At 38.7% G+C, this 27081-nt stretch overlaps 1 protein-coding gene across 2 annotated transcripts in view; it reads left to right on the top strand.

Annotated features, from left to right (window-relative positions):
- The first annotated feature begins 3239 nt into the window (after positions 1-3239).
- The window catches only part of USH1C (USH1 protein network component harmonin), a 47192-nt gene continuing 23350 nt past the window's right edge, over positions 3240-27081 (top strand). Inside the window, exons 1-15 of one of the 2 annotated variants that reach the window (XM_058846981.1) lie at positions 3240-3346; positions 7241-7308; positions 9256-9399; positions 9929-10067; positions 16011-16119; positions 16228-16252; positions 16946-17003; positions 17775-17878; positions 19111-19195; positions 19585-19644; positions 19891-19947; positions 21758-21900; positions 22526-22591; positions 25092-25216; positions 26676-26749. In XM_058846981.1, the coding sequence (XP_058702964.1) occupies positions 3311-3346; positions 7241-7308; positions 9256-9399; positions 9929-10067; positions 16011-16119; positions 16228-16252; positions 16946-17003; positions 17775-17878; positions 19111-19195; positions 19585-19644; positions 19891-19947; positions 21758-21900; positions 22526-22591; positions 25092-25216; positions 26676-26749 (1293 nt within the window). In that variant the 5' untranslated portion in view covers positions 3240-3310. Of the gene's footprint in view, positions 3347-7240; positions 7309-9255; positions 9400-9928; positions 10068-16010; positions 16120-16227; positions 16253-16945; positions 17004-17774; positions 17879-19110; positions 19196-19584; positions 19645-19890; positions 19948-21757; positions 21901-22525; positions 22592-25091; positions 25217-26672; positions 26750-27081 lie in introns of both variants that reach the window. The other variant, XM_058846972.1, reaches the window with a different exon arrangement.

Here is a 27081-nt window from a genome sequence, read left to right as displayed (position 1 = left end):
CGCCCCAAACTCATCCCGCCCTCCCGGGCGGGGCGGCCGGGGGGTTTATCCGCCGCCCGCCCCCCGGCCCGGCCCTGCCCCGGCACCCGGCCCGGACACCGCCCCTCGCCGGACGGCGGGGTCCGGCCCCGGCACCCGGCCCGGACACCGCCCCTCGCCGGACGGCGGGGTCCGGCCCCGGCCCGCCGCTCCCCCCGCACCGCCGCTCCCGCCCCGCCGGGCCGGGCGCTGACCGCACGTTCGTTTCCACTTTTCCGCCCGCCCTCAGGGGTTTTGGGAGACGGCTCGTGTGCCGGTGTGTCGGCAGCAGCGGCCGGGACCGCCGCTCTAAGCAGCCGGTCCGGCGCGAGCGGAGCCGGGGCTGCTCCCACAGCTCCTGCGGATGGGCCGGAGCCACCCGCTCCTGCTGGAAGCGTCAAGTCTTGTCCGTGCTCAGCACAGTGGCCCCACTGAAACACGTGTCAGGACTCCACTAATACAGGACATGGAGTAGTACAGGCATAGATAGACAATAGACAGCCATAAGTGAGACATACACTGAATGCAGCATGCAGCTAACGTGTATGGATGGCTTCCATAGCTTCTGGTAACTTTTCTTTTTTACTATAAATTTGCACACTGGAGTTCTCTGTGGAGCCTTCTGCATGTTTGCCTCTTCGTTTTTCTTTCTTTTTTTTCTCCCCTTATGATTAAATTTGCTTCCTTCCATTATGTTTATCCCCTTTTCTCTCTTCCTATCACTGTTACCTTTCCTTTGTTGTTTTCCCTTTCCCATCTGCTGCTGTCTCTCCCCCCATCATTCTTCAGGTTTGCATATCTTATGACAGAGCTTTAGAAGCTGCCCATACCAGGTGAGAAACTGTCTCAGATAAAAAGGGGCCTTTCTGACTGCTTTGGGAAGTCTGTTAACAGTAAGTCATTAAAAAGATCTCTTTTCTGCCTTTGTAATTTGTCCCTGTGGATTGTGTTTCTTGTGTTTCATTTCTAATGAAATGATGGAAAACTAGTGATGTTTTCACTGAGAATTCTGTTCCCTCCTGTATGTGTTGGAGGGAGAATGTGCTTGAGAGAAAAGAACGTGAGGAATAAAAGATATCCTTTGACTCTGACACAGCCTTTTCCAAATAACCCCAAGAAGATTTTTAGAATTATGTGCTAGCCTCATATCTGTGCTATATATGTGCTAGCCTATATCTGCTCTGAGTGCAGCATGTGCTTGGCTTTGGTGCACTTTCACTGATCCAAGTTACATTAATGGAAGTAGAGAAAGCAGATAAAAGCAACCAGGATCAGGTTACACAACACACACTTTAATGTATTTCTTTGCCTACTAAATGACCTGCTCACTTTGTTCATTTTCCCATTATGCCACAAGTAGCAAACAAGAATTGAAGCTAATTTAGAGACAATTAAGATGAAATTCGATTTCTTCCTAGGAAAGATTTAATTATCTAAAAATGTTAAGCAGTCATAATTGTACCATCTTTTAATATATGGTGCATTTGAATCAATGAAAACTTCAGAACCATCTCATAAATTTACTGATTATCCACCTTCCAGTTTTGGAGCATGAGTTAGCTTTGTGGACTTGTTTGCTTTGTATTTACACACAGTAGAGCACAGGAATTCATGTAACAGCAGACTAACAGCCCACCAAATTTGTCATCCTTTCTGCACCGTGTCCTTTACATGATGATTTGGAGCAGTTTTCACATCACCAAGTTGATTCCACAATTGTTAATTATATGGAGGAGTTTCTGACTCCTGGGAAGTTTATCTGTGTTATTAAAACCAGTTACTCTCTTTCAAATGTACATAACTTTGAGCTTGTATAAGATCTATTCCTGTAAAGCTTTCTAGAAATGATTGTTAGATATCAAATGATTGTTCTAGACTATATGTCACTTTAAAGGCGACATGCATGGGTTTTAATGCATGCCTTGAATTTTTTGTGTCTCCTTCTTTCTCTTTTCAAATACAAGATAGTTTTGTTTTGCATTACATGGAAAAAATTCTATATCTGTGTGGAGAGAAAAGCTTTTTGGTATTATGTGGTACTGGAACATAGGTAAAAGTGATTTATGTATTAATAGTTGCCATTTTAAGAGAAAATTGTTTTCTGAAAACAACTGTATTTATTACTATACAGGCTTAATATGCATTCCTCTCATATTCCTGACACCTGATATGAGAAATGGGTAGTGTACATATAGTCGAAATGTTCCGATACAGCAAAATCATCTGAAAGCGCTAACAGTTTCTAAGGAGTTATTCTATAGAAATAATAAAATAGAATGCAGCGCGTTTTATGGCAGTATGGATTTTTTTAATTTTTTTTTTTATTCAACTTTTATATGTATTCATACAAGTTTCCACTCTGTTGGAAGGAGGAATGGTAGGTTACCTGTCCTTAAGTAAACCTTGCTCTCTCTGGAGTTACGTGGTTACAGGTGATTCTCCTTGGAGACAAAGAGACTTCGGTGAACAGGTGTCCTCCACTCGCTACCATCCTGACTGAGGAAATCTATGATCTTGGACTGCAGTAGGGAAAGTGGGAGAAGAACCAGCTCAAGACAAAATCGTATGAAAGAGATTAGCCCGAAATCGGTTCCTTTCCGAGCTTGATTCTTCTGCAGTTACACACAGCATCCACGTCAGAGGCTCTGGTTGTAATAAACAGCATTGTGCTGGTGGGAAAGGCAGGGGAAGTTGATTTAGACAGCGATGCATCAGCTGCACTCTGCTTACCTAAAAATAAAGAAGTTGTGATTATTTGCCGTACAACAATTTATCAAAGCAATTTTTTTTCTGTTTGTTTGGACTTCGGGGGGGGGGGGGGGGGGGTTTGTTTGATGTTTTGTTTTTAACCCAGGCGTAAAAGTTCACATCTTCGTGCTTGCCTAACTATTACTGACATGCATGTTACGTACAAATACGGGAGAGAAATTGGTATGGGAGCTGGGTGCCGTTTGAGGAGAGCCAGTTGTAAAAATCAGACCAGGGAAAAGCGCAGGTGGCACACCGCGGGGCGGGGGGTCGTGTATGCACGGATGTTTATTTTACTTTTACTTTGACTTTCTCCGCCGTTTCGGCCGCAAGCCCGCGGGCGGGTCGCGGTGCCCAGCCGCTCGTCCCCTGTCGTGGCGGGGATGCTGGAGGCGGCGGCGGGCGCGCCTCCCACCGCCCCGGGGCGCGGCCTCGCCCGCGCAGCACCCGCGCAGCGCCCGCCCCCGCGCAGCGCCCGCACCCGCCGCCGCCTGCATCAGCCCGCCCCGCTCCCGCAGCCCGCCCCGCTCCCGCAGCCCGCACCATGGAGCGCCGCGTCGCCCGCGAGTTTCGGCACAAGGTGAGGCTGCGGGGACAGCCGGGGCCGCCTCCCCGAGGGCAGCGGAGGCTGCGGCCGTCACGGCCCCCCTGGCCGGGCACGGTTCTGCCCCGGTGAGCCGGGGCGAGGAAGGGAGAAGCTCGGGGACTTTGCACTGCCCTGCCAATGGCGCGGGTGGCAGCCTCCTGGGAGAGGATGAGTGTTAAAACCCTTAGAAAGAGTGGGAGAGAAGAGGAACGTTCCTCAGTGCGAGAGCTTTTCCAGGGCTCAGTTTTCCAGGATCAGTTCGTATTTTGTTTAATGCCCTGTGGGAGCCGGCGCCGCTCGGGGTGGGTGCTGCAGTGCAGGCGCGGGCAGTGCCCGCTCGGCCCGCTGCGCTTCCACCTTAACGTTCCCCGTGCACTCATGTGCAAATGCACTTGATACGTGGGGCGGCTCGGGCTGCCTGGCACCGTCGTTTTGTCATTTTCCCGGTTAAATAAGTGCTCGGCAGAGCGAAAAATTGTATGAGCGAAGAACGCTCAAAAGGCTCTAATTAAGGAAAGGAGGAGGAAAATAGTTTCCGTGTGTAAAAGATGGCTTTGCCAAGCCATTTAGGACTCTCAGAGTAAAGTTTTCTCTAGTGTTTTGTGGGGGTTTCGTTTGTTTTATGAAGGAAGTTGTGGTTGATTTTATTTAGTATTTTTTTTGTCAGCTAGGACACACAATTTCTGCAAAGTACTGTCATGTTTTATGGAAGTATCTGTCACTTGATAATAAACACATTAACTAAAGGATTGTTTGGATGAATTAGAAGGACAGCAAAAAAACTCTTCCATCAAACTGGTGTTCAGAAACTGGATATTCCATAATGATGACTGTAACCATCTAGCACATTGTTTCTGCCTTGCTCCCTATTACTGTATAACTCAGCAGTGGGTTGTGCAACATTTCTATAAAGACTGGTTTCTAGGTGGGTGGTTACTGTCTTGAACTTTAAACCTTCTCCCTTTCATTGCTGCTATAATTCATAAATCATTCAAGCCCCACCCCTGATAATGTAAGATGTATTTTCAGTGTTGCTGCAAACAGCTGGGATGCGGATATCAGTGACAGCTTTATCTGAGTTAGAAGACATTGAAATAAGTATTTTCTTTTTTTTATTTTGTATCATCCTGCTTCTAGTGACCTCTGTGGCATCCACTGTCTTGGATGCTTACTTTCTCTGTGACATACCAGTGAAGATGCTCACTACAAGATCTAAATTTCCTCAGTTACTGGCCATTTTATTTCTTTCCTTTTTTTCTTAGTTTATTTTTTTCTTAGCAATTTTAATCAGTTTCCCTATCAACCAAGCAGCAGTGTAAAATATGTAATACATACAAATCATATTGACCAGTTTTTCCCTTTCCTTCAATAGTTTTCCAAAATCTGTGTAGCTTAAACAGCACTTCATACTTTTTTGATATCTGGCAGATTGGTATAGTACTAACATAGTGCATTATTGTCATCTGTATTTTTTCCACACCAAAAAGTGCTTTTTTCTCCCCACAGCTTCTATTCTACTGAATAAACTTAGGTATACTTCTTGACAGACTTTGGTTTTTTTTGGTTGGTTGGTTGGTTGGTTTTTTGGGTTTTTTTATGTATGAAGTTGCAGGTTGTGTGATGATTTTTTTTTTTTATTAATTTCTATGGAAAACAGTACAATGTATGTAGTGAGAAATAGAGCATAAGCAACTCTTTATATTCTAGGATTATCAATGGTACAACTACTATGAAGACTCTTTAAATAATCACAGAAGGGTTGAGGATGGAAGAGACACCTGGAGGTTGTCTGTCCCTACCCCCAGTGCTCAGGGCCACCAAGAGCTGACTGTCCAGGGCTGTATCCAGATGTTTTTTCTTAAATATCCATGGTTTAAAAGGTGTGAAATCACCTATCCCATTACTCTACAGTCATTTTCTTCTGTGATCCAGGTTATGCCATGTCAGCACTGATTTTTTATTTTTTTTTAAGATGGTCGGGGCATAATGTTTTAGGATTTAGGAAATTAAGAGTCAGCTTTTAGAAGCTGATAAGTCCAGGTAGAGTATATGTCTACAGTAAAACTTTACCCCAAGGAGTTAAAGAATGAGGAAAATGGCAAAAGATGCAGGTGGCTATGAGGCAGTGATAACTGATGGAATAGAAGGCAACAGGAGGAGAATAACCCATTAGTAGGGGTGGCCCAGGATGATAAACCCAGTTGTAGCATTCTGAATATATTAGAAATCATGTGGATGCTGGGTTTTGTCAGAGGAAGAGGAAGTTGCTGGTGGACGATGAGAAGTGCAGGAGTCAAACAGAAAGACTGAACATTTTGACAGAAGAAATAGCAGAATTTGAATGTGGCCCTCCATTTTCTGAGAGGAAATGGGGATGTATCCACCAGCAAGCATATCAGGAGAGAAATAGCATGTTACCAATCTTTGCTTTCCCTGCCAGGAAAAAGAGATGAGGATGGTTTCGCTGTTTGCTGTGTAGGGTTGATGCACTTAAACATAGAATGTTCTTTGTGGGACACTGCTCATACAGTATCTTTGCTAACACCGGGGATTGTGCTCTGTATTTTACCTGTCAGGGAAGTGAAAAATGGATGCTGGAATTAGTTTACCTTGAGTTTTGCCTTTACAGTTTTGAGTTTGCCTTTACAATTAGCCTTCTGTCGAGTCAAGTATTGCTGGAGTGCCCAGTATTGCTGAAGTTTTGATGGCAAACATTTTATTTCCTTTTAAGACAGACTTTATCCTGTGTATGTTGAAATTCACTGTGAATAAACAGGTTTACTCACGGGTGTAACTGTAAAGCAATCTTGACCTGCTTGTAGCTTTCTGGCCTTTAGGTGTTTTGAAAGTGTCTTTTTCCAGAGGAGACAAGTAACAGAAAACCACCTGTATGCAGAGTCTTGCCGGCTTTAGAGAGCCAGAAGGTACAAGTAATAGAAAACCACTGGTATGTGAAGTCTTGCTGGCTTTAGAGAGCCAAGTGGGACAAAAGGAATATGAAGCATGTATTTAGTTTAGAACATAATACAAACCATTGCAAACCTAGAAAGAAAGGGCCTTTCTTTAAGTATGCAAATTGCTTCTCAGTCTTCACGTCACAGTAATATTACCCTTTAGGTCAGATGTAAATTGTTTTCCTAAACATCAGGCTTGTCCAGATGTAAAGGCAGTGTGATGTGACCTCTCTTAACAAGTAAGATTAGTAGGGGTCTCACTATCACTGAATATAAATTTAACTCCTCATGTAAGAATTCAGGTTTGGTTTTCTTTTGCTTTAATTTACTGTAATTATCCAAGAGCAGGCATAGTAATATGATACTGGTTTAAGTAAAGGTACTATTAGTGGGGGAGGAAAGAATAACTAGCTCTTAACATCAGTTAAGAGCTGGAGCAAGGAGGAACAGAGGTGTAGCAGTTTGCATAATGCTATAAGTGAGCTCCTGAAATCAGTGGTTTGGACGACAGGACAGAGATTATATCTTGGCGTGGTGGTTTTATCTGTGACAGCATGTGCTACATTAACGAGTGGCCAAAAAGGTTTCTGAAGACATTTATTCAACAGTACAGTGATTATCAGGTAAGACAAATATGATACTACTGTAATAATACCACTGCTGAGGGGAAATCTAGCGGACAGAATACATCAGGATTCACCACCTTGTCTAATTGTTGTCATATTAACTTTAGAAAGTCTCGTTTTAAGTGTGACATTGTGAGGTAGTGCTCTGTTGAAAAAAACATGTTTATCTTTAAAAAATTCTTTTTCCTTCAGAAAAGGATTCAAAGATGAAATTTTGCTCTATGGCTTAAGAATCTGTGGAAGTCTCTCATGTTAAGCATTTGTGGCTATTAAGTCAGGGTTTAACGATAATGTCTTTGGGTTTTCAGGTCAATCTATTAATTGACAATGAAGCAGAGAAGGATTACCTTTATGATGTGCTGCGGATGTACCACCAGTAAGATCTAGCTTTATACATGTTTGTGTAGAATTTTACTAATATTTTTAAATTTGAAGAATTAATATCCACGATTTTAAATAGTCTTTCTATATGCTACTAGAAAAGTAGTTGAAATAAGAGGTTTTTATCCCATTTAATGAAGTCTGTTGGTTTCACAGCATAACCTGCAGGCAAAGAAGGAGCTTGTCTGTAATTACTTCTTAAGTTCCTTTGGTTATATGACTTGGCAGTTTTTTGAAAGATTTTGGTGGATTCATACTTGGGGTGTGGGGAGGGAAGACTCCTGCATGATAAAACTGTTCTTAGGAAACAGGAAGAGAACATTAATAAATTCATTCATAAAATTTCCAAATAAAGCTTGTTTATTTGATACAAAGTTTTCACTGACATTGCTTTTCAAAGTTTTTTGCTAACTTGTCAAATAAAAATTTTGCAACTATCCTTCAGAAAGCTGGAAAAATTTAGTCTTGGAATCTGTTTGGCATGATTAATGACTCTGGCTTATTACAACACAACAGTAAAAAATTGGGAAGGTGATATTACCAGTCCTATCACTGAACTGATTTAAACCACAGTTGCCTCAGACTTGTTTTGTTGCAAATGACAACCTATGATCCATTGCTTTTCAAAGAAGATGAGAATATATTTTCCACTAATCATAGCCAAGTGGCTCTGATGGACATTGTTTCCATTCATATTGTAATTAAAAGCTGAGTGAAATGTAGACGTTTCCATCTGATGTTTGCACCGAGCTGTAGTTATGGGGGTATTCAGCTGCATATCTGATTCAGTTTCACTCAGGTCTGTCTAATTGCTTTTCCATTCATAAAGACTGTTGTTTGGAAAGCCAGTTGGTTCGGCAGATCTGAATTATTTAAAATCTTCTTGCAGTTACAAAATTAACAATGCATATGGCAACTTTTCTTCAATTTCCACAATTACAATGACTTGGGCAACATTTTCGGTATCTCTGTGAACATATAATGATGATGTATCACTTCCTGGGAATACATTATGAAATATGTATGGCAAAAAAAGGTGCAATTGCTGATGGAGTTAGGACTTAATATCTGCTTCACTGAGAATAACATTTCCAGAAGTATTTGACCTCTAATCCTGTGTAGGTATTCCTGATCTGTATTTTCAATGCCCATGCCTCAGAAATATTGCAGCCAGGAAACATAAATTAAAAGAAAGGGAACATGAAATAATGCAGAAAAAGTTTAGCAGACTGTTTTATAGGAATAACTCCACTGAGCCTTAGCTCCACTCCTGCAGCTGTACAACAAAGTATATATTATAGACCTGTAACTATCACAGTGCTGACAATTTCAAGGAGACCACTTTGCTTAGCTCTCATAAAAGAGATGCTCACAGCAATTGAACTTCTGTAGGTTTTGTTAATTTGTTAATCACCCTTCAAATTTGGTTTTGAACAAAAATAAGGTCTTTGCTCTAGTTGCTGAGTATCATGATTTTTTTTTCTTAGATTGAAGCAATTTGTCAGTCCTCTAAGCTCAGGAAAGGAAGGAGCTTGTAGCGTAGGTTTACTTAGAAATATCACTAACTATTAAGGAAACAAAAATCCATTAGGTACGTATGTCTAATCTGAAAAGTTATTTTCAATCAGTTCCATAAATCTTGTGGGTACTCTGAGAATGAAATTGGAGATGTCATCTACAAATGTGATGTGCATAATCTTAAATGATCAAGTGAATGTATAGAAGACTTCAGATGTTTTGAAGCAAATACTCTTTATTTACAGAAGGTTTGCTTTCCCAGGGGCTATTCTGCTTTCGTCAAACCAGTATCTGCATAAATATCTTTTTTGGTAGTTTGAAAGGACATGCAAATACTGAAGCCATGTGCACAGCAACTTACAAAGCACAGCTTTTTGTTGGTGTGTTGTTTACCTGTGTTGGTTTTGTCACTGTGTTTTTGCAGGTCTATGAATCTCCCAGTGCTTGTGGGGGACCTAAAACTCGTGATTAATGAACCAAGCAGGTTGCCTCTGTTTGATGCTATCCGCCCACTCATCCCATTAAAACACCAGGTGGAATACGATCAGCTTACACCCAAACGATCAAGGTAAGAGAATGCAGAACAAAACCAAAAAACACAAAAAAACCCCAAAAACCAAGCAAACAAATAAACAAAACCGGCTAACTTAAATACAAGTAGGAAATACTGAGTTTCGAGGTAAATTCAGCATCAAAAATTGTTCATCTGTGTAGAGTTGGGCATACTTATTTTAATTTTGCTGTATTTGCTAGAAGTACAGCTGCCTGTACTATACTTAAATTGTTTGCCAAGTGGTTTAGTCTAGTAAAAGCAGGGTAAAGGAGTAAAAAACAATCTTCTCATTTTTTCTGCATTTAATAATAAAACAACCTGACAGCTCTAACTCTCTAAAAGCAGTTTTCAATCATTGCAAATGACCTTTTATATGAATAAACTTGATGGTTTTAGTTAACACACATCCATCCAAACTTCAGTGAGCTTGCTTTTTTTGATGCCTAAATTATATAAGAGAAAAACAATGTCTAAATTTCATATGAATCATTATTGAGACAAAGTGTTTTGCAGCTGAACACTCAAGTGTTTTCCATTTTTGCAGAAAGCTGAAAGAGGTGAGATTGGATCGTTTGAATCCTGAAGGGCTTGGATTAAGTGTAAGAGGTGGAGTGGAATTCAGCTGTGGCCTCTTCATCTCCCAGTTAGTTAAAGGAGGACAGGCAGACAATGCTGGACTTCAGGTAAGAAAAGTCTATTCATGTTAGGTGCTAAGGGCTGTTCTTTCACATTTAGAAATTGCTTTTGCTAAGATGCTCTTTGTCTCTTCTAGTAGAATTCCTAAGATATGTAAGGCAAGGCCATGGTAAATACCATTATGCTAGTGGTGAATCAAGTTATTAAAAATGTTCATTTTGCTGTTTTTAATGATATGTGAACCTTTTTTTTTTAATTTTGTTTGGGATATGATAACTGTTGAAGGTTATAGGGTTTTCTGGAATGTTTACACTTCATGAAGAGCAAAAATTATATGTAAGCAGATGGAAAGAAAGATCTCTAGACTGTGGAAGAGTGCTTTAAGTTGCCAAGTTCTGATAAAATGTAGAACAGTGCATAGAAATACTAAAAGTGTTCATTCCATCTTGCACAGATATAATTTGTGTAATGAAATGTTTACTTGAACTTAATGTATAAGTTGTGAGGGTTTTGGTTTATGCAACAAATTAACATATTTTTGACTATTCCCAGTATCCTCTGTACTGCATGGAATTGCACTTTCTGTGATTGAATTTTGGATACATAAACTTGCCAATAGGGTTAGAAAAAATAATTATGTGTAGAAACACTGAAATACTTATGCAATTTGCATGAATGAAGTTCTGGGTGTCTGATTTCTTTTTGAATGTGGCATTGCTTAGTGAAAAGAGAAGCAAGGAATTTCTGTGCCAAACGTCTGCATCATGCAATCAGGCTTCAAATCAGATAAGGTGTGTTAAAGATCTGAGTTTCTGACTGGAAAGGCTAATATGCCTGGCTACTTTTAATTTGTCAAGTCTGAATATTTGCTGAAAGTATTGATGGCTAAGGATTATGTTTAACACTAGTCCAAAATATATAAGACTAGCATGATTCATTACAGAGTTTAATTAAGCTAGCATGTTTTGTAGATATGCTTCAGTATTACCTCACCAATATCTTAGATTAAAAAGTAAAAATACGTACCTGTCAACAAGGTAGTTGAAATTAGGTTTCCATGTTTGTGTCACTCAGACTGAAAGCTTTCTAAAATTTAAACGGTTCCTCTTTCTGTTCACATGCATGTGCCTGCCCTTCTCTTTGTGCATTCATACTTATATAACCCACTCAGAATCACCTTTGAATTAGTTCCATCTTCTGTGAGCCTTCTCTGCAGAGGTGCATGACTGGCCTGCATGACAGGTGCATCCAGGGAGATGCTTTAGAAACTCCTTGGAACAAAAGCACAAGTTCAGAATGTAGTTAGAGCTGAGAGGGTGTAATAGCTCAGCACAAACCTTGTGCTCTGTGTGTTGTCAGCCCAGTTTAAGCATGGGATTTGCCAATGGGCAACTGCAGAAAAGGACATTGATGCACCCTCTCTGAGTTCACAAGACAAAAGTTCATGTACCTCATTTTCTATGCTACACCGCAAGAATGGGAAGCGTAGACAAGGCCTTAAAGTAAGCCACTGCCTTAAGTTAATTGCCATTTTAATACGTTTGTGTTAATGCTGTGTTGCAGCTCTGCTTCTCAGCTCATTTCAGATGAATGTTTTGACACAATCACTGGATAATAGTGATGCTCAGCTGTTGTGCCGCTTAGGATGTCAGTTTTCCTTCTTTCTTCTGTATGCAAAAAGGCTCCACAGCCTTCTGTGACCGAAGTCATCGTAGGACATGTTGGTGTCAGTGATGGGGATTGTAAAGGATCTTTGGGCTGGAGTGTCCAGACTCTATTGCAACTCAGAACTGTGGAGGCTAGCTCTGGAGCAAGCTGCAGGCCCCATGGCCTGCCAGCCCTGCCTGAGAAGCTAGCCTGGGAAATTAATGGGAGGATTCAAAACAATCCTCAAAGACAGAAAACAGCCTGCAGGTGCTGTTTTCTGATTCCCGTGTTTTCCTTGCAGGAGAAGGTCAGGGGGTGGTAAACCCCACTGACCAATGATGGTAATGTAGTACTTTACTAACCAATAAGAGTTTCCTTTCTGTACTTTCGACGAACTAGTCTATATAACATAGCTGTAACAATAAACTAGAGATTCTCTCCTCATCTGACTCCCTTGAGAGTCCGTGTCGTTCTTTCCGCCGTTCCCAATTAGAACGATAAGAACATAGTTGGGGTTTAGCAGACAAAGTAGGGACAATAAGGGGCAAGAATTGAGACTTGACTCTGAATTTATTAGGATTAGATTATATGAATTAATATGGGCAGATGGTGCTTTGCAGCTCCTGCAACTGCCTGGCTTCTGCTTTTTGATATGTGGTGTTAAAGCTCAGCCTAAAGTGCCTGAATAATAGGTGGCACTAGGCACTTTCTGAACCTCACTGAATAACAAGACCTGACAGACAGCCCATTGTTCTAAATTGCTGTCTCACAGTAAAGCCAACTGCTTCTGAAATTTCACCCACCTGCTTTATTTAACAAAATCTCTACACATTTTCAATCCCAAAAATGCAGACTGAGAAAGGTATAATGATTTTCTGTTATACCATCAGTTTTACGTCCTGCTACTTTTAAAATTTCCTGTTCAAATGGCATAATTTCTCCTTGAAGTACTTTCCAAGTTAAAATGACCAAATAATAATGAAGGTTCTCTGTGACACTTGTAGTTTTGACCCTTTTTTGACGACAGTTTCTCTAAAAGGCACAAGTGTTTTGTCCTTCCATTAAGAAATGGACTTCATCTCACACCCCCACTGCTTTTTGATACTTGTGTGTGAGGATTCTGCTGAATACAAAGAGTTTGGTGTGAATGATGAAAGTGGAAGCAGTATACAAAATGGGAAATTTGAAACAGTTGATGTTATTATATGAAGCCCTTCAATTTCCTAGAAGCACTAAATATTATATTTCTCATGTTAAAAGTTAGAGATAATAGGCATTTTACTTGAGAAAAGTTAGGTTTGCATCTTTTTTCTAAAAAATCTGTCATCTCTCTGATTGATAGGGAAAAGGGAAACTGTGACATAATACCAAAATAATTGTTACTGTTCTACTCTGCTCTGTCCCACGGACTTTTATCTCTACAGCTCTGATTCATTAGCTTGGTATACAGTGATACCTGTACAAAAGTAACAAAATACATGAAAACAGCTATTAATTACCCCAATATTGGATGTCGTTGTTCAGGAAAAGCTGTTCAAGTATCCTAAAGAGAAGCAGTTTGCTGTATGCCTATACATCTCCTGTAGTTCAACCTAGTTTGGGTTATTTGTAAGGCAGCCTTAGCCATTGTCTGTCAGCAATACAAATGTCATTAGGTTGAGTGAAGACTGTTGAGTTTCAGAAATAAGATGACACTCTACTGAAGGAGAGTATTAAAAATATCTGAATGGGAAAAGCTCATTCCTATACTGGAGGGAAAAATCAAATATGCTCTTGAGTGCATTTATAATTTTGCAAGTGCCTCTTGGGGAGATGAGAACAGATTTGACTCCATGAATGCTGACATCCTCAGAACAACACGAATTCTGCTGATACAGAAGCCCCATGATGGCATTGTCATTTGCAGCCCTAAAACTGGGGCCTTCTGTGCGTTAAGGCATTTCAGGCAGTAACTGTATGGCAGATTACCCTTTTAAAGAGTCGGGTTTGTGCAAACCCAGGCTCCATGGTCTGTTACAGTCTGCATGACATGGAAGATGTGAGTAAAATGGGAATCTTGAACTAAAAACCAAATAAAAAACCCAGCCCCGCCCCCCTTCACCACATATGTAAGATCAACAGAAAATGGGTAGTGTGGATGTGGTTTTGAATCTTTGGAACAAGTCGGTTGAGTGACAGTAAGAGCTATCAGGGATGTAACTATAAACAGCAGACCTCATGTGCTCTTCTTGTCTGAATCTGTATTTTTACCACAGGTTGTATGTTCAAAAGCCTTCATTACTGACCTATTTCTGCTCTTACTGAAGATCATTTTAAAAATCTGACTGTCAAGCTCTTAGGAGAGCAGGTCATTGCCCTGGATGAGATTTTTTTGGATGCCCAGCAGAGGGAGTGGATGTCTCACTGGTGAGGGACTAGGGACCACAGTCCTAGTGTGGTCCTCTTTTGCCTCTGCGAGTTCTGCAGGACAGTTTTCTTTGCTTTTGTAGCCTTCTGATGCTGTGTTGTGTCAGACAAAAGTCAGCTTCAGTGGAAAGTGTGACACATGAGGAATGATGGTAGAGTGGGCATGTTGTTAATGTTTTGAGTAGTATTGCAGAGCATGAGACACTTCCCAGAAGCATTAGAAAAGCTTGTGAAAGAAATAAAGAAGTTATATTGGTTGTATTTTTGTTTTTTGGTTTGTGGTGGTTTTGTTTTTTTCAATTGGACAGATCACAGCAAGATTCAATAGTCATTATTACAATATAAAAAAAGGCAGGTGTCAGCATGCCTAATGTCCTGTGTAGTGTTTCTGTGTGTGTTACAGTCTCCAGAACACAGGCTATATTGAGGAGTTTCTACTTCCTCTCTTCAGTTCCACTCACTCCTCTCATATAAAATGAAAGCACAGAGCTTCTCAACAAATTGTAGATTTATTTTTATTAATGATCTTGATAATGCATTCCACCCATATTTTGTGAAATAAAAATATAGTTGCTTTAACTTTGCTGAAACTTGAAATCACCCTAATGCAGATACCAGCATGGACAACTTAAGCCTAAAGTGAAATTCGGGAGCTTGACACTTGAGTCTTTAAATGGAACATTTTAGACAATCATTAACTAGGGATAATGCTGCCATGGAACCAGACACATTTGTGAGAAGGCACCCAAAGTTTCATTGACTAAGAACAAAATCCCGTGCTGTTGATATTAATAAGAAAAGTCTCATCAAATACATTTTGCATAACAAATATTCACAAGAGTTCAGAGAAAATGCTACTGGAGAGGAGTAAACCCAAACTGTTTGGCTTTTTCCCTGTGGAGATCAGAGGTATAAGATGATACTGCTGATGGTTTGTTAAGGTAATTTCCTGGTAATCATTTGTATATTTTACTGTGCAGTGGATTGATCTGCATTGATAATGGAAGAAATCATGCACTAATTTTCATACAGCCATATCACGTGGTTCACACCAAGTAAAAGTCTTTGTTTAGGGTGGTCTAGCCAGGGCCTGGCATTTTTCAGTGTAATCTTGAGCAGGTAATAAAGCACTACCTTAAATGAGGTAGGCAATGTCTTCATCAAGAATTTCTTCTCAGCCTACCTGGATAAGAGGATCATTGGGCAGAGTTCATAAAATCTTGGAAAATTCTCCCTAGTCATCACAGCATATCAAATTTGGATTTATATTAGAGGAAGAGAAACGTTTTGACTGTACTTTGATAAATAAGATTCAAAATCTTATGGAAGTGGCTGAAAGCGCCCTGTCTGTTCTACACTGTTAATTTGAACACTGCCAGGAATGTCCTTGGGGTGCTGTTGTTGGAATGCCAATAGATGTTAGTGGGATCCCCAAAGAAAGACAAAGAGGTAAAATCCCTTAAAATAATGCATTTTCTCATTGCCAGAATCAGGCAAGATAATAAGACCAAGTTTAGTTTCCTATTGGTCAAATATATTAGGGAAAGTATCTCAGAAAACATATGGTAAAAGCAAACTTTAACATCTGAAGTATAAAAGAAGAAAATAACTCCAAAATTAATTTGAATTAAAACACAGACTCTTATTATTAAGGTTATCTGTGGAGCACAAATCTGATGTATAGTAGACAGTATTTATAAAATTGTTATTTGGACATTAATTTGCTCTTTTGGTATTTGGTATTAATTCAAAACAAATACAGATAAATCTGATCTGGACATTACCTGAAATTCAGAAAGTATTCATGAATCAACATTATCTAACCTTTGCATCAAAATTATTTCCAGATTGTATTCAATCTTAAAAACTTTAAAAATTATTAACTAACTAATTAAAAATTAATTAACTAACTTTTTCTTCTCCTTTCGTTTTTTGAGGTTGGAGATGAGATAGTGCGCATAAATGGATATTCCATTTCATCATGCACACACGAAGAAGTCATAAACCTCATTCGTACAAAGAAAATCGTGTCCATAAAAGTTAGACGTAAGTAACACACACACACACAAAAAAAATCCCGTCTGTCACCAAAGATTGCTATTAATAGATTGCTCATGGTCTGTAGAAACTGAACAAAATGTTTTTCCTTTTCAGATGTTGGCATGATACCTGTCAAAAGGTAATGGCTTTTCATTTGAAAACAGATTATTCATTTTCGCACAGCCTCTTCTATCCAAAGAATCTGTGATTAATTATGAAAATGTGTGAATGCTGATTAAAATGTCACATCCTTTTTAATGAACAAGCAGATGTCTTGTTTGATGAATCTGATTTTATACCAGTTTCCTACTTAAATGAACCAATTTCTGTCTCCTCATTTGTCATGGACATCTGGAAATCTAATTATCAGTGCACCTAGCTTAACAAAGAGCTCCATTGCTTATTTGTGTATGTAGCATTTGATGATGGCTTCAGAGTTTAGAAATATTTAAAATTGTTTTGGTCTTCCAATTTTTGTTGGAAAGCTGGATCTTTAAGGGGGATATTTGAGAAATGTTAGTGACAGGAGGTGTTGCTCTGCATAGAAGTTTGCATAAGATGTTTGCATGGTTAGAGTTCATTTTACAGTCTTCCTTTGAGCTTCCTAAAACTGTTTCACCTGAGAGGGCTTTATCAGTTTTATATTCAACCTTTACTAGCCCAAATAATTTTATGCTTCTTTGATGTTCTGTTTAAATTGCGAGAAAATAAACCAGATGTGAATGGTATCCAAAGAAAGTTGTGGAAAACGGAAAGCCCCATTCCAAAGCAGCTTCTGGAATACATTCACATTTATTTTGTCCCATTATCTAAAATTATTTTTTCCTTTCAGTTCACCAGATGAACCCCTTAAATGGCAATATGTGGATCAGTTTGTGTCAGAGTGTGGGGTAAGAGATCCATATTTTGTTAAATGTCTTCTGGGAATCTGTAATGGTTCTGAAACACTTTCTTCTCTGACCTTATCAGAGAAGCTATTGTATGCATTACTATAATGCAATATCTTGTTGAAAGTGTTCTGTGAGGAATATCTTTTGTGATATGAAATGATTCTAGAGCTATTACATAAGGAAAGGGCAGGACACAAATGAAATTGCTTGTACTCATTAATTGCTTCTTCATTTTGCTTCAGCTTATTAATTTCCCAGGCTGGAATTCTACTGCATAAATCCTTATTAGATTATTTGGCCTATTTTAGACCTATTAGTGGAGGAATTACAACTTTGAATGCAAGTGACTTCTAAGGGTTGCAGAAGTGAAAAGAAACACCGCAATTACTGTTCTTTGGCTTTCAGGAAGAACGACTTAGTTAAATAGAGAGCCTTATCAAGTATTTCTCCAGCCCTTTTGTCAGGGAACATCTAAGTGATTATTTTTCCATATCATTTTCCTCTAATTTTCCTTCACCCTTTTCTGAATACAAAGTTTGACTATTTAAGTAATCTTCTCCAAATAGGTAAGTTCAGTTTTTTACCTCAGCCATGCAGATCCACTGAAATGACTCTGCTTCACATTCATTTCCACCAGGATAGTACCTTGGAGCCTTGAATCTTATCTTGATGCTGGCTGGAATTCATCCTGGGTACATGAAATTTTATAGTAATCTTGATACAAATTTAAAACAGAATTAACATCTGCAGCATTGTTTAATCCCTCTACAGGAAGGAAAGGGCAGTGTTGCTGGACTTGCTTCTTCTGGAGGGAGAGACAATAAAGAGAAGAAAGTCTTCATTAGCTTGATTGGTACAAAAGGCATGGGATGCAGGTACACATTTTTTTATTTAATGTCACTCAAGACACTCAAGGCATTTATTTCCATCCTTCTTGGATAGGAAGTTGGGAAAATAAAGATGCCTGCTGGATCAGGAAGGCAAGCTGCAACAGCAGGATATCTGTGGCACTTATTACATAATTTTAGGCAAAGCATAAGTACCTGTGTCAAAAGACCTGTTATAAAGAAAAAAACTTTAAAACTTAAAAATAATAGCCTTAGTACAAGTTGTCATGGAATTGTGTCTATCAAATGCTTCTACATTTTTAACTACTTAAAAATGCTGCTCAGTGATGTAGCAAATTCCAGCACTATCTCAAGTTCACTCCTTGCACTTAGCACGCTTTCTCTGACCCTTTTCAGAACTAAAACACCTTCACAAAGATATATCCAGCTCCTAAAATAAATGTTAAATTTGCAAAGCTTTTTAGATATATGATTCTGAGATTCTTGGACTCCTGTCCTTGCAATACTTAAGTTGGTTTTGGAGTAGAATGGTTATTGTAGAATTTATATATTTATTTAGAAGTATTTAGAATATATATATATATTCTATATAAATATATTTAGAAGTATATGGTTGAAATTATCAGGTAATTTAGAGGATGTAAAGTTTTTTAAAAAATTATTTATAAACCTGGAGGAGTGGCTTATCATCACTTGTTGCGATGTAGTTTCTGTGTTTGGGCCCAGATTAGGTGGCAGCTTAATGTTCCTGAGCTAGATGTTGGCCTCTGGTTGAAATATCCTTCTTGCTTCTAATAAATATTCCAAACAAAATAACATTTATATATATATTTTATATATAGAGTATGTTGCAGTTCAGTGAATAATTAGTAATTCTTCATTGTGTTGCTTGCTTTCAAATATCATTAGTGTCCCAATCCTCTAAACAGTGTTGGTCAGCATATATATGAATTTCAGCATGAAAGACAAAATATAGAAGCTTGAATATTTTTATTTTAGGTTTTTCTTTAAAACCAGTTTTATGGTATAAAGAATAAAACAATAGGATGACAAATCTATAACACACTGATTGTGTGCTGGTACATTCTGGTGTTTGTTTCAGTATTGGTTAATACCATAAATATTCTTTAAGCAAAAACAAATTATGAGGAAACAATCAAAACCACTCACTGTATTACACTCATATTATATTATATTCCTCATAAATATTATTCTATAAATATTATCCAATTAATGTTTGGGTTTTTTTACATTTCCAGTATTTCCAGTGGTCCAACACAAAAACCAGGAATTTTTATCAGCAATGTTAAGCCAGGCTCTCTTTCAGCAGAGGTGGGATTAGAGGTAAGTTTGCCACTTTCCAAGGTAGTTACCACAAGGAGTTCTTTTTTTGTATTCACAGCTTCAAGGATTCATGGGGTTTTTTCCCCATGAGAAGGAAATATCTGGTGGTTGCATTTCAAACAAAGCTAGTTTTCTAAAATTTTAAGAACATGAGTGACCTGAGTCAGACCAATATTTTCTTCAAGCTCAGGATCTGATCCCGAGCAGTGGCAATAGGGGATCCTAGTGTAGGAGTGCAAGCCTGGCCAGTTTCCAGTCTGTTCCCCATGCACTCTGCCAGTACCTATGATTGTTGTGTGAAGTGTTTTAGAGAGCACATCTCTTTCTGTTTTCATTTAATGTATGTACTAACTTAGCATTTGTATTAAAATTTGCATTAATTTGTTTAGGTTGGTGATCAGATTGTTGAGGTGAATGGAGTGGACTTTTCTAATGTGGATCATAAAGAGGTAAAATCAAGTCTTCTTAATTCTCTGGATTTGTAGTTATCAACTTATCAAACATCTCTTCTGTTTTCCTGTCCGCAGAAAGTATGTGTTGATACTGGGCTACTGACTCAAGGGGTTGTGTATTGAGATTTGCATACCTACCACTCTGTTTAGTTCTGGAAATTCCAGACATGGCAACCAGCATTATTCTGGCCTTTATCACTTCATTCACATTGATTTTTGTTTTGGTTTGGTTTTTTTTTGTAGGCTGTCAGAGTGCTCAAGAGTAGCCGTACTTTGACTATCTCTGTGGTAGCAGGCGCTGTAAGTAGCGTATTTGTAAAAGCAGAACGTTTGTAAGCAGAAAATTGCTATGTGGGTAAAAGAAATGGTAAAAATAAATTAATAAAAGCAAAAGCTATGTTTCTTTATAAGATCTATACCTCTGGCAAACCAGGACAGTTTTGAGTGGCGTGTGATTCTTTGATGCCACAAAAAGTATTCTCAAATAAAACACGATGGTGGACCAATGCAAAACCATTCCCTTGACAAGGAATGGAAATTAACTTTATTGTAATGGTCTTTCATGTTTGAGAGCTTCTGTTCTAATAGATACCTGCTCCTGCTGAAACATGAAAGGTGAATTGGATTGGAGACAAATAATTTTTAATCCTGAATAGCTGATGCCTTAGTCTTACTCCAAATGAGTTCCTTTTGTAACTGTTTATCTGATCTCATTAGTGTATTGACACACTGAAAATTGCTCAGTTTTTCATTTCCACTGTTCTGTGCAGCAGAACTATAAGCCTTTGGGGTCTAATCTAAAGCCAGCTGAAATTAATTAAATTTTCCCTCTGACTTCAGTGTGACTTTTAATAAATGTTTTAATGTTTTTACTGCTTTAATCCTCCTTATATAAAGTAAGTAGTTGTATACAAGAGGATAATCAAGTTCATAGACTAATCAAAGACAGTGTTTTCTAATTTCCTTGCAACTGAATGAAAAGATTTAATAAGTCACTTCAGCTGCTTCCTAAGGGCTCATGTATACTATGTAACTACTTTAAGGAATGGTTTATTTAATCTTCTCTTACAGTAACAAAAGATGAAGATGTCCAAAGGCACTGTAGAAATTGTTTAAACCAATACTCTGGGTTAATTGGTTAAGCTCCCGGAATTCGACATCCTAAGGACTTAGTTTCAACTCCCAGTTATGTTAACAACATGTGTCAAAAATGTGAACTCTACCTCAGCATGCATCACTAGGGTGATATCTTTAAAATGGCAAATTCTTGCTATAGAACTCTTCTGTTTCTCACTCCTTCACCTTGCATGTCTCTTCTCAATAGACATCTTTGTCTGGAGAGGAGATAGCATAAGGAAGAAGTTTCCCTACTATGGTGCAAAGACATTCCTCAATGCATGGTTTTGTTCAAGACATCTACTTTGCGCTTTAAAGATAGGAATAATCCTACCTTCCTAATTAACATGGGATTTTCATTTCAGAAATGAAAATTAGATTAATGTTGTCAAAGTGTTCTACCTGTAGGAGTATGGAAATATCTTTCTTGAATAGAAAATAGTGCTGGTCTCTTAATTGTAAAGCAAATGATACAGAAACAAAGCCAGCTGAAATACATAAACTTTACAGTGTTTTGGGGATGTACATTCTCTGTATTTGGATTCCTGAATGATGACACATTTCTGCAGCAGCCAGGCATTAAGAGCATTAAAACACAGTAACTGTGTAGTTGTCTTCACATTGGGAATCATTCAAGTGTTCTGTTCTCTGGCATTTCATTGCTCAGTGAGATTTCAAGAAAGTATAATGTGAAGTTTTTTCTGGGTGACACACTGAGCATGTATTTGGCATGACCCCTACAGTTCTGCTGACTTCAGTAGTGGCAAACCTCTTCTGAGGTGTTTGCACATAGTAACTTAGAGGCTGAAACTGGAATAGCTCCTTGGAGTATGCAGTCAGATTTCTGAGGTTCTTTCAGGGTGTGTTCCTCAGGAAGCACAGTGTGAGGAAATGGCAGATGTACTACAATGTATTTGGGTTTCAATAATTTCCTAGAAGAACTGCGTACATGAAATATTTTCACAACTGATTGGGGTGGTGGTTTTGATTGTAGGGAAAGGAGCTGTTCATGACTGAAGAAGAAAGGCAAAGAGAGGCACGTCTCCGTGAGCAGGAGCGCCTGGAGTTAATGCATCAGAAGCGGCTTGCACTGGAGACAAACAAAATCATCAAAGAGCAGCAAGAGAAAGAGAGATTGTGAGAACTCTCTATAGGACAACCTGAAAAATTGGATTTGGAGAGGGCATGGAAGACAGGAGCACTTAATTATTTCTGTGATGCTTTTCACAGAAGTGAGATTCTCAACTTAGATTAACTTTGTGTTGCTTTTGCAGAGTCTCTGCTGATAAAATATTTGTCCTATGATGCTCTTGATGGTTCTGGGCTTTCAAAGCTGGTGTCATTCAAAGCCATCTTGAGTAGAAGGGTCACTCATACCCCAGTCATACCCCAGTGATTCAGTGTGATATTTGTTCTTTTCCTGATGCTATTCACTCATGCTTTATTTTTAGCAAGGCCATGAGAAATTTTATGCTCATACAAAAGCACACTATAGTCTTGCCTCAGGAGGAGGTAATGACTTAAAGAATTAAGTAGATGCTAAGTCCTTATTATCTAGATGGTCAGAAATGTCCACAGGGCTCCTAGGAAACCATACTGAGCCTTTGGTATCTTACAGATGACTTTTAAAACAGAGCATTTTCCCCCAGTACAAATGTATTTACTGTCTGTATCTTTTACTAACTATGCTGACACACTTTGTTCAGGTTCTTACTCAGAAAATACTATTTTTATCATGTTGTCCTAATTTCTGTTATTATAGAAGAAAACTGGAGATTTCCCAGAAGGCTGCAGAGGAAGAAGAGAGATATCGCAGGGAAATAGAGCAGTGAGTAAAAACCTTACACAGGCAATGTGCCACCTGGAAAAGGGTTCCTTGTGCATTAGATCTGGCTGAAAACATTCTGCATGTTGCTTTCAAATAAAATTGTGTAGCATTTCCTTTTAGCTAAATGTAGGATCCAGTATGTAGCAGTAAGTATACCACAGTTTATGAACAGGAAACTGATCTGAAAATCAGCACCTGTAAACATGAGGTTTATGGCAATAATAAATTCAATATGAAGTGGAAGTTGAGCACTTATTTTAGAAGTGTTATTATATATAGAGAAGATTAAGGAAGTTCTGTGTCCCAGAACTTGTTTACTCTATTGTCACTGAAACACTGCATTTAATTCTAAGAGAAAAAAATCAGTACTGCCAAGAAACAGAACAGTATAATATTTTTAAATTAAGCATTCTTTTACATTTGGAAGTTTGAAATTAACCGGTTGTTATCACAGTAATTAACTTTCCTTCTAAATGATGCTGGGAAATTCCATGAAAATGCAAGTTGCAGAATAATACCTGGTTTGATTCTGCCTTTTAGGGCTAAAAATGACCCTCATGTCTTTGGCTTTGCCCCTTTGACATATTAAGGGGGTTTTAATTAATTTATGTCCCTTATCATGTATCTGCATTAGCTAAAGTTTTCTGATAGAAAAAGAGCAGGGATTTCTGAATTTGTAAGGTGCAAAAAGAAATATATTCCCCAGCTGTCACAAGAGAAAAGTCTTCTGACAGTCCTGCTGTGGGCTCTACAGCAGCACCTCAATGAATTCTTCAGCTTTTCTGATCCTGGGGAATTTATAACATCCTGTTCTTTATTGTGGCCTACTATAGAAATTCCTGCAGTAGCCAAACGCTGCTATAAAAGCAGAGCATCACAGGTAAAGGATGATTCTGTCCTCCAAATCTAGATTGCCTGTCTGTTATAATGGATGTTGGATGCCGTGTTGCTCTGCACTTTAGAGCATCTTTATTCACTCAGGGAGGGCTTCCATGCCCTGAGGGCTGCTCAGTGCAAGGTCTAGCACATCTTTCTACTTCCATGTATAGTATCGAAGTGTTGCTCAGGCACTTTTAAGCTTTTCCATATCACAATCCAAATAGCTGATGTCAATCTCCTGCATGAGGAAGAGGGAGAATGGTAATAGAGGAACCTAGATGAAATCTAAAGCTGAGATTTAAAGAGCAGTTGTGGCAGGCAATACAGTACTTCTCTGTATTAATTGTTTGTGAGGATCATGCCTTGCCTTCTTTTAAGAATCCTTTCTGCAGAAATTCCTTGTATAAATTCACTGTGCCCTTTTTTGGTATCTTACATTTGAAAAAAAATTCAAATGTGCCTAAATGGCAGAGATCCCTAATTCTATGTACTGCAAGTTACATTGTGACACCAATTTTTAAACTAAAATTAAATGAAAAACATTCTGTCCATTGTTCCCTGACAATGCCTCTAAATTTAAATAGTGAGTTAAGCTACAGATTTAAGAGTGTTTTGACTCCATGTGAATATTTTTTCAATTTACTTTAGCAAATTTAGAGATGCAAAAGATAATCCAAATATAAATAGCATCATATATATATCTAAGACCTGATAAATTTTGGCACCACATTATCAGTTCAAGGCAAGCTATAGTCAAGAATAGATATTGGATCACTTAAGGCAACATATATGAAGCTACATGTTGTTAGGTTATTCAGCACTTCTGCTGTGACATACTTAGTATTTGCTGAATTTTTGTTTGAAACATCTTTTTTCTCGGATCATGGTGACATACTAGGTAATTTACTCGTTCTGCATGCTCTTTTCCTGAAGTGTGACACTCTCTGCACCACCCCCATCCTTTCTCTGTACATATCTATTCCCCTCTCTTCTTTTTTTTTTAATTTTTCCCTGTTTATTTTTCCTAGAATACAGCATTTAATATGGTTTCTGTTTCAACAATGTTTATTTCTTTTTGGGAAGAGTCACTTTTTATGGCAACCTAGAACTATGTGTTTAGGAGGCAATCATCAAAATTGATTTAAAGGTATAGAGATGGGGCACATATTTTTTAGGTATAATTTGCCATTGTGATATCTGATTTAGGTATATGGTAGATGTTCTGTCACTCAGTGTTTCAGTTAAAATTTGCAGTTTTATTAGTAAGTAATTTAAATCCTAAAAATGAAAAATTGCTAAGCGAGGGATGTATTTTTTATTTCATTTAAGATGACAGTCAGTACTGTAGTGTGTCAGTATCTGTGCAGGTGTTTATATAACAGGCCTTAGAAGCCTAAATATTAAATAAGGATATCTTACACTGTATTTTTCAAATTATCTTAGTAGCTTAGTAAATGTAACATATTGATGAAAGGAATTCAGTTATGAGGACAAAGCAGTTTATTGTGCTTTATATTCAAGAGAAAAAAACAAATATGCTGAAAAATTATACTGTTAATGAATATATACTGATGTTGTTGTTTTTTTACTCAGAATGTCTAACTGCATTTGTTTGCTCTAGGATAACAGCAGAGGAAGAGAAATTTAAAAAGGAGTGGGAAGAAGACTGGGGTCCTAAAGAAGCACCCAAGTCTCTAAAAACTGTAACTGCAGAAGTGCACTCTGCCCCTCGTTCCAAACACAAAAGTAAGTAATTTATGTCAACTTGCCTCCTTCTGTTTGTCTCAGGCACATCACTGAGCTGTGTGGAATATACCACCAGTTTGTCTCCAAGTTAAGCTACCTATGAATTGGTTGTTTTCAGAAGGCTGGAAGCATATGATAAATCAATTAAATAACTCTTATTTAACAGGTACCTATCTTGCAAAATCTACATCCATTCAAGTAGTCATGATTTTTAACAATCAGCAGCAGGAAAAATATAAAGAATAAGGCTTATTAAGAAATGGTCTGAAGCATCAAACTCTGTAACTGGGGGGTTTGGTGAACCTGTTTTGCATGTTATTTCTGTTCAGTGTTTACCTGTCAACCTTTTCACGGTTTGGATTGGAAGGGATCTTACAGATCACCTTGTTCCAGCCCCCTGCCATGGGTGGGGACACCTTCCACTACACCAGGTTTCTCAGAGCCCCATCCAAAACTGCCCTTGAACTCTGCCAGGGATGGCACATCCACCACTTACCCTGGAAAACCTGTGCCAGTGCCTCACAGTAAAGAATTTCTTCCTAGTATCTGATCTAAATCTATCCTCTTTAATTTAAAGCCATTCTCCCTTGTCCTGTCACTACATGCCCTTTAAGGACTTCCTTTTCAGTTTTCTGGTAGCCCCTTTTAGGTACCCAAAGGCTGACCTAAGGTCTCCCAACAGCCTTCTCTTCTCCAGGCTAAACAGCCCTCACTCCCTCAGCCTTTCCTCACAGCAGAGGTGCTCCAGCCCTCTGATCTTCAGGGCTGTCTGTTGGACCCATTCCAGCAGCTCCACATCCATCTTATATTGGGAGCCTCAGAGGTGGATGCAGCACTCCAGGAAGGTCTCATGGAAGCAGAGTAGAGTGGCAGAATTCCCTCCCTTGCCCTGCTGCCCATGCTGCTCTTGGCGCAGCCCAGGATGCTGCTGACTTTCTGACTTACTTGTCCAGAGGGAATTAAGACAGTTGGAGCTTAGCTTGCAGTTAAGAATCTAAATTGGAGGCTGCAAATTGTATGTGGAGAGTGTACTAAAATTGTATTGTACAAATAAAAATGTGGAAAGGGCTTGTTGCATAATTTACAGGAGACCTGGGCTGATTCCTCACCTAATGTTTTTTTATTATATTATTTTTTGTGTGACTCTGGGGAAGTCTGCTGATGGTTCCATTACAGGAAAAGCCAGCAAACTCTTTAGGCTTCCCTTCATCACATAGCAGACTAATTGTCCACATGTAGATTCTAACAGCTCTTCAGGACTGGAGGAGTTTGGAGATTGATTTAAGTAAGGCCTTCTTTTTTTAACCATTCTGTAGAAACACATCCCATCACTAACTACTTTTTTTATTTCACAGAAACTTCTAGTCACACATTACTGATCTGTTTTTCATTTCATGGGAACCTCTAGTTACTGTTGCTTCTGTCCCCTCATCCCTTTCCTCCTTTGTTTCTCTAGTAGATTTAAAGGGATTTGCACATGACCAACTTGAAACAGATGACGTGGATGACATGAACATGAAGCAGGACAAACAGGTTTGCCATTCAGCCCTCACTTCCTATCTTTATTCAGATTCATCCTATGTCTCACCTCCTCCTGACAGTCAGTCTTGACATTGAACTGACCATTTGGTTTTCCTAGGGCAATATGTGTGGTCCTTTAGTAAATGATGAAAGATTTTGACACTGCTGCTGTCATTGCCTCCAAAAATATGTTGATATGAAATCTAACCCTACAGAAACGTGGACTATATTGAGTGCTCTGTGTTAGCAGTGTTTCTTATATAAAGTTATGGTAATATATTCTTTTGTATGTTTTACTTCAAAATATATTTTATAATATCTATGCACTTGGCTTGAAATATTTT

This window comes from Poecile atricapillus, chromosome 1 (assembly GCF_030490865.1).
Source record: "Poecile atricapillus isolate bPoeAtr1 chromosome 1, bPoeAtr1.hap1, whole genome shotgun sequence".
NCBI lineage: Eukaryota > Metazoa > Chordata > Aves > Passeriformes > Paridae > Poecile > Poecile atricapillus.
Note: the sequence above shows the minus strand (reverse complement) of the source record. Positions and strands in the feature narration are given on the sequence as shown.